The 12,101-nt window shown below is 39.7% G+C and overlaps 2 protein-coding genes across 3 annotated transcripts; one reads left to right on the plus strand and one right to left on the minus strand.

The window, feature by feature from the left end:
• The first annotated feature begins 5,493 nt into the window (after nt 1–5,493).
• Nucleotides 5,494–9,275, plus strand: LOC142621480 (putative mitochondrial saccharopine dehydrogenase-like oxidoreductase At5g39410). 2 transcript variants are annotated; one of them, XM_075794732.1, is made up of 3 exons: nt 5,547–6,443; nt 7,971–8,695; nt 8,992–9,275. In XM_075794732.1, the coding sequence occupies exons 1-2, from the start codon at nt 5,778–5,780 to the stop codon at nt 8,658–8,660; spliced, it is 1,356 nt and encodes a 451-aa protein (XP_075650847.1). In that variant the 5' UTR covers nt 5,547–5,777; the 3' UTR covers nt 8,661–8,695; nt 8,992–9,275. The 2 variants fall into 2 exon arrangements, with proteins under 2 accessions (XP_075650846.1, XP_075650847.1); XM_075794731.1 differs by lacking the exon at nt 8,992–9,275 and having other exon boundaries at nt 5,494–6,443; nt 7,971–8,900.
• A 328-nt stretch (nt 9,276–9,603) lies between these two features.
• Nucleotides 9,604–11,303, minus strand: LOC142621479 (UDP-glycosyltransferase 13-like). Its single transcript, XM_075794730.1, has one exon. It carries the CDS (start codon nt 11,301–11,303, stop codon nt 9,915–9,917), a length of 1,389 nt encoding a protein of 462 aa, XP_075650845.1. The 3' UTR covers nt 9,604–9,914.
• Nucleotides 11,304–12,101: the final 798 nt, after the last annotated feature.

Here is a 12,101-nt window from a genome sequence, read left to right on the forward strand (position 1 = left end):
AAATTGATGTCTATCAATTTTTTATATAAGTTATTGGATAGACCTTTAGTTATACTTGGTTACCTGGATTTCCTACGTTAGGTAATTTACTATCTCAAGCTATTTTTTTCTAAGTGTTGGTGTTCATATTGATTATGGTTTGTCTCTCTGACCACATATTTTTGGGGATTCTTAGAAAAGTGATCTAGACAATTGGAAGTCCATGAGCATCACTTAAAGCATTTATGAACACAACATATATATCGTTTTAATCTATTTGATATCTGGATGCCTAATAAAGAGCATCATGTTTATGAAGAATGATGCGATTGCTTACTCTGCTGTAATGTATAGATAAATATATATATATATATATATATATATATATAGTAAAATAAGTTTGGGGAATGTCTTATTGTCTTCCTAAATAAGTGTTGAGAAAAACAAGAATTACTCAAAGAAAGCACACAAGCATAACTGTCAGGAATAAGGAAATTATAGTTTTTTCATTGATTTAATTCTCGGAAAAGGTCAATGTGCTTACAAAAATCTACTTATATAGTTACAAGAGAGAGGATATAACGAAAAAGTTGTAGAGAAAAGTAAATTAATTGCTAAGGAAATAAAATCCTATGGCCTAGGCCTTGGATATGGGGGCAGGATCTTCTTTGGCTAGAGGAGGAGGGTCATCTCTCTTACTTGATTGGGAGGTGTTAGTGGCTTTCACTGTGGGCTCAACCTTTTTAGGTTTGGCCTCCGCCTCTTTTGCCTTGGCAACCTCCTTGGGCTTGTCAGCTTCCTTGGTCTCTGAGGGAGGCTTGACTTCCTTGCCTTTGCCTTTGTCTTTCTCCACCCCATCTTTTTTGCTCTGATCACTAACCTGGCTAGATTCTTTGGGGGGCACAGAGGGAGGAGGAGGGCGGTTTTGTGCAACCGAAAGCTGCTCAGAAGAACCTAGGACGGTGGTAGAGGGAAAAGTAAAGGCAGTGGGGACTTCACGAATATCAGGATGGTAGTATATGCTTTCAGACTGCCTCCACTTCGAGGAAATAGGGACCCTTGCAAGATCGAGGGCTTTTGCCCAAGTCTCCTTGTAGTAATCCCTATATACCTTGGCCAGCTTCTTAGCTAACCAAATCTCAGTTTCTTCAACTCCTTGGGTATATTAAGCTAGTCGTGAGGCCTCCGCAGCTTCCTCAGCCCCCCGAGCGGTGGCCTTAACTTTCTCCAGCTCAGCCTTGAGGTCCGAAACCAATTTCTGCTGAGTGGCAAGATCTATCTCTTTAAGATGGAGTTGTTTGCATTGATCTTCAGTCTGCCGCTAAGCACTTTCTATGCTAGACTTAGCACTTTTTTGCCTTCTCTCCTCAGGAATCAATTTGTCAACCCATTCCTTTTTCTCTTCTTGTAAGGTCCCCAAGGCCTTGATAGTCTCGGCATGGGCTTGGATCTCGGCATTGGTCTCCTTCTTAGCGTCCTTGACCTATTCCTCAGCAATGAAGACTTCTTGGATAGCCTGTACAAGAATAGTAAAACTTAAATAAATAAATAACAAAACGTTTATTTAATTAGTGTGAGAGTGAGGCTTACCATAGCAAGGTCCCTTTTCAGTGACAAGAAGAGGTTTGGCTACTTCATACGCTTTAGAGCGTCCATGTCCTTTGGGAGAAGGAGAGGCAGCTCCAAAGCTTCTGCGATGTATGCTGAGTGCCCTCTTTGAAATTCTCTTATGGAGGCATTCAATGGGATGACAACCCCTTCCACCTCCAGCTGAGGAGCCCAAGTGCGTTGTTGGTGCACCTTGGGAATAGTCATTTCCTCCCTGTTATCTGTGGGTGTGATATGCTTGCCTTTGGCCACTTTCTGTTATTTGGCCCCCTTTGGAGGAACCAGTTCTCCCTCTTCCAATTCCTGCTCATTTCTTTTCTTCTTTAAATCGTCTATGGGGAGCAGGCCGGTTCCGGTTGTGGTTGTGGATAGGGGAGGGTTTAGTGGTAAGGTGGGCTGAAGTTGGGTTTTGGGGCCTCTTTGGAAGATGACCCTTTTGTCCTACCAGCCATTAGATCCTTCAAGCCTTTCCTCGAATTTCAAGCCATCGATTCTTCCTCGGCTTCGCTATCTACTTCGGCAATTAATTAAAGAGGGAAACCTGGTTGTTGTCTTGCCGAGCTCACTCTCTGTGTTTGAGAGGTTAATAAGATTAATCCGCTCCTCTTCTTCCTTCTTTAATTGAAATTTGTCTATTTCTTCTTCGAGTGACAAATGAGAGGAGGAAGATTCTTCCCTGGGGGCTGCTACTTCGGAGTGTCTAAGGGGAATTGCTACTATTTGGCATGCGAAAAGGATGACAGAAGGTTCGTTAGGCAGTTCCCGTGAGGTGAGGAATCCTACTTTTGAGACGTTTATTCTTCTACGTCTACGGTCACCCGCGATGATGGCGTTACTAATGTCTTGGAAGGTAGTCGATAGGGGTTCAAAGCTCAGGATGAGATGGGTTGCCCTCAATTGCCCGTCTTCGCTCACAAACACCTTGGATTTAAAACTCTGTTAAGGTCCTTGACGTTGGATAGACTCAAACAGGGTGCTACATATTGCTTATCTGCAAAAACATCTGAGAAGCTAAATATGGTTAGACCAATAACAACCGCCACCCAAAGAGAAACTAAAGTAAAATAAAAACATGAATGATAAAGTTAGAAGAACTAAACCCCATGCCAAGGGACCTAATCCTATGGAATCACACCTGTGTTCCCTCCTCGACTGGACAGTGAGGACCGTCGTACCACTCCCCGGAGGCGATTAGGTAATCGTCCTTCATGCCTTTGTTAGATTTGGAAAGACACGATATAAGCCTAATGATGTTAGACCTAGACTTGAGGTAATACCCCAAGTCCTTAAGTGAGCGACACTCATACATATGGACAACGTCGTGCCATGTGAGTCTCAAACCCATCAGCTCATTAAGAGCGTCGACACTACCTAAGATTCTAAATACGTTAGGTGCATGATATGAGCGTCGACCTTCATGCCTTTGTTAGATTTGGGAAGACACGATATGAGCCTAACAATGTTAGACCTAAACTTGAGGTAATACCCCGAGTCCTTAAGTGAGCGACACTCATACATATGGACAACGTCGTGCCATGTGAGTCTCAAACCCATCTACTCGTTGAGAGCGTCGACACTACTTAAGATTCTAAATACGTTAGGTGCATATTGGTGCGGGCATAATCTATGATTACACAGGTAATCTCGGGTTACATTCCCCATGGGAAGTGTCATTCCTCCTTCTGAGAATGCAATTATGGGAATGACAACTTCCCCTTCTTCCTTAGCGGTTTATATTTGGTCTGGGGCACTGTACCTCAAACCCACTCCTTGGGGAATGTGGTATTTAGCTCGGAAACCCTCCATACCGGCGGGAGTGTCTACTAAACATTTGAATCTACCTATTTGGACGAAATAAAAATGAAGATTTAGAAAAGAAAATGGGTAAAATTAATGGCCGAGGAGAAAAAGAATCTAGGAGCGTGAAAACTTACAAAGGAAAGAACGGTGGACTTTTCAGGAACTTCTTGGAAACTAAGAGAGTAAAGGATTCTTAAGGGATGATTGATTTGCAAAATAATGAGAAAGTTACACCCTTCCAAACGTTTTATATGAAAGGTGTGATACAGCAGGAGTTAGCCCGCTAAAAATTTGGGGGAAAGATTTTGGCCATTGGATCTACATCCTACCGTTGAATGTGGAGGACAGGGCATCGCCTAGAGCATTTAATGTAGACATTGTGGGCTTCGAAGCGTCAGAAACAGTTTCCAAAAGGGGAACGACATTCTCATGTGTGGAAATTTGGGAAATGTGTAGAAGTTGTTGCGTTGGGTCAAAACTCCAATTTTATCCTCGAATGAGGAAGAAAAAAATGAAGTTTTGAGGGGCTATTGTGGGGGACAAAAGGCTCAAGATACGTTTTTAGGCCATGGGCTTGAGCCGAGGACATTTGCTTGTCCGAGGATGGGTTAATGGTAATAAGGATATCAAACTTACAGCCCCGAAAGCAAATGTGGCGAATGAGGAGAATGCAAATAATCCAAGGAAGACTACCTCATCAGCTGAGTACAGCGAGGATCAAGTGGTACGTCGTGTTAACTAAAATGATATTTTAGAAGGTCTTGGGGATGAAGATATGTTTAAAAGAGGCACAGAGAGCAAAAGGGGTAAAGAAAAGATCTTAGGAAAAGCTGCTACCACCGCATTGAATGCTCTGTACCTAAGTCTCTAGCCGCATTTATAAAGAAATGATACCCGAACAGTGATTTTCAGCCTTACAGCTATTACCTAGGGACTTCCAAAAGAGGCGGATGAGACAAGTATCAAGGGGAGCAATCTGAATCTAGGGGAAGGGAGAAGGGATTATAAGAGAGAAGGAGGTCCTGTAAAAGAAAGGAGAGATTTTTGTAAAGAATTTTTAAAGTAAGAAGAAATATTAACACTTGGTTCTCGGCTTGAGTCCGAGGATAAACTTTATCTTATAAACCTATTCATCTATATTGTTTTGTGATCTCGGGTTATTGTCATTACCGTTGAAGCTCATTAGAATCAAGATTTCAAGTCCACTCTCTATAAATTTATTGTATTAGGTTTTTTGGGCCTACGTCCTCCTCCTTGTTGTGCCGGGGCTCAAATTGACACCTTACAACACTCCTCTACTAATCCATATCTTCAAAATAAACTTATCCTAATTTTTAAATTAAAAAAAAAAATCTCAGTCCACCGGTTTCTTTACAAAATAAGACATTCTCCATTTTTTTTTAACTTTATTAAAACTTAGAGAAAGTATCCTATGAGACACTCTCTCCATGTTAGCATCTATTTGGTGAGCCTTTCCAATCAAAATAGGACACGCTTAACACCTTAAAGTCATAATACCCACACAAATTTCAATAGCCCGACCAGCTCCTTTTAAGTTTTATTTATCTTGAGTTTTTCAAAATTCAAATTTCATTCTCCTCTCTCTCTCTCTCTCTCTCTCTGTTCGAACTGATGGTATGTGTCTCTTCCAATTCCAGCCGATGGTAATCCACCAAATGGCGACGATCCGACAATTGCTCTACCCCAACGACAACACCACAAAAAGAACCTATATACCATTTTACAAATACCATGGTCTCTGGTGACTCTGACAAGTTTTTTTCTCAAATTGCTCACCTAAATACCATAGGATAATTTCTCTAAAACTTATTGGTTTCTTTTATTTCACTTTTGAGTTGTGTCCTAATCTAAAATTTAAGATGATTGGAAAATTGTGAGTTACGACACACTAGACAAAAAAAAAAAAAAAAATCCTTTTGCGTGTGCTGGAAACATAATAGATTATGGGAAATTTTTTGTCCAAACCATCCAAAGATATGGAAGAAAAAATGTCCTCATAACAAAAATTAAAATAAAAAAAGCTGACAAAAAAGACACTCCACTCCACCTATCCACTGTAGACTCCATCAGGTTGGTTCATTCTATAAAATCATCAAAGCTGGTATCTTATACACACACCAAGCACATGAATACATACCTCTCACAGGGGCGCATGAGATTTTTCCCTACAAAATCTCCACACTCCCTCCCCCCAAAGCTGCAATAAATGTTGGCGCTGGACAGTAGGAACACAGTTAGCAGTTGGCAGTTTCACACGCATACACCACACCTCTCAACTTTTCAATACTAAAATAAATAAATAAAGCAGTCTTTAAAGTCGCAAGCCTCAAAACTCAAGTCTCGAGTCTCTCCTAACAATTTATTGAACAATGCAAGGCAATGAAGAAGCAGTGGCAAAAACCATCATGTACGACCTCATAATCCTGGGTGCCTCAGGTTTCACAGGCAAGTACGTTGTCAAAGAAGCCCTGAAATTCCACAATTCTCTCAAATCAATCGCTCTTGCTGGACGCAACCCCACAAAACTTACACAAACCCTTCAATGGGCTTCTCAACCTCACCCTCCACCTCCAATTCCCATCCTTACCTTCGACACCTCAGATCCCCAATCCCTTCTCTCCCTTTGCTCACAAACCAAGCTCATACTCAACTGCGTCGGACCCTTTCGCCTCTACGGCGAGCCTGTGGTCGCGGCCTGCGTCGAGACTGGTTGTGATTACTTGGATATTTGTGGGGAGCCTGAGTTTATGGAGAGAGTGGAGGCCAAGTATGGTGAGAAGGCGGTTGAGACGGGTTCTTTGGTGGTTTCTGCATGTGGGTTTGATTCCATTCCGGCTGAATTGGGCTTGATTTTCAATTCTAGGCAGTGGCTGCCCCCTGCGGTGCCCAACAGGGTCGAGGCCTATCTGAGCTTGGAGTCCCAGAAGAGGATTGTTGGAAATTTCGGCACTTTTGAGTCCGCGGTTCTTGGCATAGCTAATGCTGATAAGTTGCAGGAGCTGAGACGATCTAGGCCTAGAAGAGCTAGGCCTGTGGTAGGAGAATTTATTTCGTCAAATGTCATTTCGATAATTAATTGATTAATGGGAGTTGTATATTTCTGACTTATATATGTGGTATTTTTTGTAGTTGTAACTTGTTAAGTGTTAGTGGTGGTTTCATTTGAACAACTGTTAGATGTCATATGGTTTTTAATTATTATTTTTTTGGGGGGTTGTTTTGGATCTGTTTTGACATCAAACCTCACCAAGGTAGGACCTTTTCTTTTTTTAATCTATTAATTATCTTAGTGATTGGAATAAACTAAGATTGCATTAGACTAAGGTAGTTCTTGTAGGAAATTATTAAAACACTTCACTTTTGTGGGTTTGGGAGGGGTGATCAGTAAAAAATAATGAAGTTAGAAAAACGAAATGATGTTGTTTACAGGGTGGGGTTGTGTTATCAACTATTAAATTGAGTTGTAGAGATTTCTAATCTGACAGAGTGAGGCATGCGTAGTTATGTACTTGAAGCCATTATAGTGAAACTAACAAATAGTCAAGTGTTGCACTAACTATAGGAGAACTCCTTAAAAAATTGTGTGTCATGGGGGAGGCAAGTGTGGAAGGCTTTTTGAGGCTTTGGAAGTCTTAAGGAGGTTGGAATATCGATCATGGTGATGATAGTTTTGGAAGTTTTTTGTTGGTAGCAGCAGTAGAGAAAATGAAGCCAAATGGGATTGATGGCAGTGGAGTTGTACTATGACCACCATCACACCATTATCCTGTACACCTTGCTGCCTTTAACACTGTCATTTCCAGTGGTAGTCTTGGAAAAAACCTCAGTGCAAAAGTAGCAGCATTAAAATGGCATTCATGGTTGTATTTGGAGGCCATAATGGCAGAAAAGACTACAGTGGTATTCATAATGATGGTGGTGGTAGATCCTTATTAAGAGCTATACACTCAATGTATGTGCTTCTCAAAGTTTTCATCAAATAAGAAATAATGGGTTATATAGTTCTCTAGTAAAAAAATTTTTATTTGTGTGTAAATCAGGTTGGAATACCAAGCATACAAACCTAACATTAATTATAATTTTGCTAATTTTGTGTTCATTTTTGTCTTCTACTGATCATACTTAGTTGAGTAAGAGAGTCATATTATCAATCTTACTGCAAGGTTGAGGCAATGCAAGTGAATACTTACACTCAAATGAACTTGCCTTGGAGTTTCAAGTGGGATGGGACAGTCGTATGGGTTTTTTTGGTTTTGGTTTTGTTTGTTTTTTTGTTTTTTTAATTTCTTTGTGAAGATGCTAATACTTTTCAAATAATCTTGGAAATGATATGATTTTTTTACAAAGTAGCTTTTGGAATGGAAATGACATAGTCATTCTTCAGTTTGTTATGTAATGGCAACACTACATTGGAAGTTTGGAACCGCAATATTGATTTTTCTCTTTCTACCCTTCTTAAAAATGTATGATGTTAGACTTCCGAATCAACTTAAATTCACTGTTGTAGTGTCTTGCTAGTTGGGACACAAGCTGTTGATGTCAGATTTATTTTATGCTTGTAGATTCCTGGTCCATCACCTCCCAAAGGACCTCTTATAGAGCATCAGAAAAAGATTGGGCTTTGGGCCGTAAAGTTACCTTCAGCAGATTCTATTGTTGTTCGAAGAACGCTCGCTGCTCTGACAGAAAACCCCGCTGGTCTTCCTGGGGTTAATGAGAGTGCTGAACACAGTGAAAAGAGGGAGGCTTTCTGGTCAACTGTGAAGCCAGCTCATTTTGGGGTGAAGATAGGCTCTAAATCTTTGTTGGGTGTCTTCCGATTCATCACAGTTGGGATGTTTATGGGACTTCTGGGTAGAACTGCTTTTGGAAGGTGGTTTCTCTTAAAATTTCCCTCAATTTTCAGCCTTGGATGGTTCAGGAAGAAGGGCCCCTCTGATGATGAGGTTAGAAGTGCTTCATTTAAGATGTGGTCTGTTGGATGTGGTTTTAGCAACAACAGTCTTGTTTCAGAGGCAAACATGAAACCTGATATGGAAATAATAACAAGAGTAATGGGACCGGAGATTGGCTACCTGACCACCCCAATTATTCTACTTCAGTGTGCTCTTATTCTTCTGAACCAACGAGACAACCTACCAAATGGAGTATTCCCTCCTGGGATTGTATTTGGCCCAACGGATCTCCAAGAGCGACTTCAAGAGAATGGAATATCTTTTGATGTCATTTCAAAGAGCTCTCTTTCTGCGTGACTTCTACAGTCTTCGTAACGTGGAAGTTTTCTCATGTAAACTCTTGCCAATAATAAATTGGAAATTGTGCTCTTTTTTTCCATTTTATATATTATACCTGGTTTTTTCACCGAAGGATAATTATAGACTTTTTTTTTTTTTAAGGAAAGAATAATTAATAATTATAGAATTGAATATTTTTATGTGTATAAATATAAAAATAATTGTTATAGATTTGAATGAAATTATGGCTTGTTTGCATCTGATTTATGTCAATTTTTGATAAGTTGGGTCTTTTTATCCGATCTGATCAAAGTTTTGATTTGATTTTTGGAATTTTCTAAATCTTTAGATAATCTTTGGATGCAGCAATAAGGGTTTTGTGAGAGGTAAGGCTTCCGTCCAGTGCTCTGGTGTACTGGATGTGTCACATTGTGCTGTTGGAGCACTTGATGCAAGCCAGACTCTTGTAAGAGCTATATTGATCTGTACCTATCCATTCATGAAAATCTTTTTTTTTTCTCCCAGCTGCTCAAATCTGTTACCAAATTGTAGCATACTCTTGCATCAAACTCTTGTAAGAGCTATATTGATCTGTACCTATCCATTCATGAGAATCTTTTTATTTTTTTCTCCCAGCTGCTCAAAGCTGTTATCAAATTGTAGCATACTCTTTTCTAGTAATCCTTTATTCTTTTTAGGGAAATGTGTTTGGTAAATTAGGTAGAATGGTACTCTTTTCTAGTAATCCTGAGGAAGAAAAATTGCTTCTCAAAAAATCCTGAGGAAGACAAATTAAGATGGAGGGCAAAAGAAAAGATTGATAACAAAAATGAGAATGATACTACAAAATGTTAATTAACTTGATTCGCCTCCAACGTGGTCTGTCCCGGTTGATTTTATGGAATTGTAGTCAATCCGAGATGATTAATCTCCAAGAATGAGGAAGGAGAAGGAATTTTTGGTTTGATTTTCTGTTGCCTCTTATTTCATTTTACTCACTTTAAATACATACCAAGTAACAAGGACAGATAACAATGACAGTTAGTCTCCCTTAGCCGAAACTAGATAATAACTATAAGACTATAACACCTATCCTTCCAAATAATAATAGCAATCTAATAACAAACGATGATAACAAAAGATAGAAAGCAATCTAATCTCCTAGTCACATGCAACTGAAGAAGTCCTTTATTGAACTAAACTCCAGGAGGCAATTTTAACACAACGATACAAGAAAAAAAAGTAGAACTAACTTTATCCTTGTCTTCTGATTTAGAGATTTAGAACTTCAATGACTCCCATAAGCACCTTGTCTGAACTCCCATCAGTCCCTCTAGCCTTCCTGGCCTCTTCCCCAACCTTCCTGGCTCTATCTCTCAGTTTCTCATTTTTCATCAGTTTCCCAATCTTTCTTTCAATCTCTTCCCCCTTCACCAACCGCTCCACACCCCAACCCCAATCCCTTGCCCATATTCCCAACCCTGCATTCTCCACAACTTCTGCATTTACCCTTTGGTCCCCATGTTGTGGCCATGCAAGCAAAGGCACTCCTCTTGAAGCTGCTTCCATTACTGAATTCCACCCACAATGATTTATGAACCCTCCAGTGGCAGGATGTGCTAAAATCTCTTGCTGGTTCACCCATCCCTTTACTACAATTCCTTTGTTTTGTGTTCTTTCTAAAAAGGAACTGCCAAGTAGGTCTTCCAGCTCTTGGTTATCTTCTTTATCGACTTTACTGCTCTTGATTACCCACAGGAATCTACACCCATTTCTCTCTAGCCCATCTGCCAGTTCTCTTATTTGATCTTTTGACATGGCTGTTCTGCTTCCGAAGCTCACATAAACTACAGATTCTTCTGGTTGGTTGTCTAGCCATGGCAGGCTCTGGAATTGATCCTTACTAAGCTCATAAGGTTCTAACGGTCCGATTGGAAGGATTGGTGGGAGATTGGACAAAGCCCTGCCACTGTTGATTGCAGCAAGAGTTTCTGGTTCAAACCAGTCAAATGTGTTTATTATGATTCCTTTTGCTTCTGAGAAGGCTGGAGCATTTGAAACTATATTTTCTGTAAAGAGATGATTTGGGTCAAAGAATGGTGGAGGAATGCTTGATATGGACAGAGGGGTCAGTCCTGGGATATTGACTTCAAAAGAACTGCTACTAAGTTTAGCAGGCTCTGAAGTGAGTATTGGAAGGTATGCCATAAGAGAAAAAAATCTGACTGAGGAGGTGGAGACCATATAGTTGGGAATGGCAAGATCAGCAGCAACTTGTGTGATACTAGAAGCTAAAGAGAAGTCAGAAAAGATGGCAGAGAAAGATGGAGATGCAGATGATAACAAAGGATGGAGAAGATGGGCATGGCGGCTGATGGCTGCAAATTGGAGAAAGAAAGGGTCATCAGTGGTGGAATTGGAGTGGTGGGAGGGAGTGATTTGGTAGTTGATATGCTTGAGTTGTGGATGAGTAGAAAGGAACAAGGAAGTGTAAGTGGATTCTGTAGCAGACACTGTTGGATGGGCTGTGAATAGAGTGACCATACAGTTCTTGGATAACAGCATGGAAGCAATCCTGAGGAAGGGGGTCAAGTGACCCATTCCAGCACTTGGAAAGAGAGCTATGTGGGGAGGAGTTTGGGAACCAATGTTGTCTGCCATTGTTGGTGGTAAAGACTCAAGAGGTTTGTCTGTAGATTGACTCCTAGTCCTTGCCTTGGATCATAGAGTTGATTTTTGTTATCGATTGGTGGTAGGGATATGATATGAGTAGATAGATGGATTTCTTGGTGAAGCATATGCTTCATGTGAAACAATCTTAACCAAATGCTTCAGTCTTCACCAACCACTGAAGACGCAGTGGGCAACATTGTATAAGAATTTTTTAAATGATCAGTGTCACCGACTTTTGGGCTTTAAGTCAATTACTTGCAACTGTTATGCGTAGTTCAAAAAATGATTAGTTGTTTTTTGAATTGTTTACTGAATTATTTGTCTTTGACTCTACTACATGCATTTATTAAATATATATTTGTTGATAATATCAAAGTTAAGATCTATAGTGAAGTAAATAGGTACATTTTGTATTATATAGGAATTGATGCAAGACTATTGACTATCAGTTTATATAAGAATCGTTGTTGAGAATGCAGGAAAGAGAGAGAAGAGAAATAAATATATATATATATATAATGGAATTAAGAATTAAGTGGGTTTGACTATCATTGGTGATGACATTAATTTTTTTTAAATGAATGAATTGTGTTTTACCATGAACGTAATCATTTTTGAAAAAATACAAAGAACCTACTCATCAGATCTACAATAAGTTTGAGCTTCTTAAATTACTGAAATTAAAAAGTGACAAAAGTAAAATAATCATACAATTTTATGTTATTGAAAAAGGAATTGATATTGAACTTTCAAATTCAATCCAGATTTTGCTGCAACAAAAGAAAA

This window comes from Castanea sativa, chromosome 1 (genome assembly GCF_040712315.1).
Source record: "Castanea sativa cultivar Marrone di Chiusa Pesio chromosome 1, ASM4071231v1".
Taxonomy (NCBI): domain Eukaryota; kingdom Viridiplantae; phylum Streptophyta; class Magnoliopsida; order Fagales; family Fagaceae; genus Castanea; species Castanea sativa.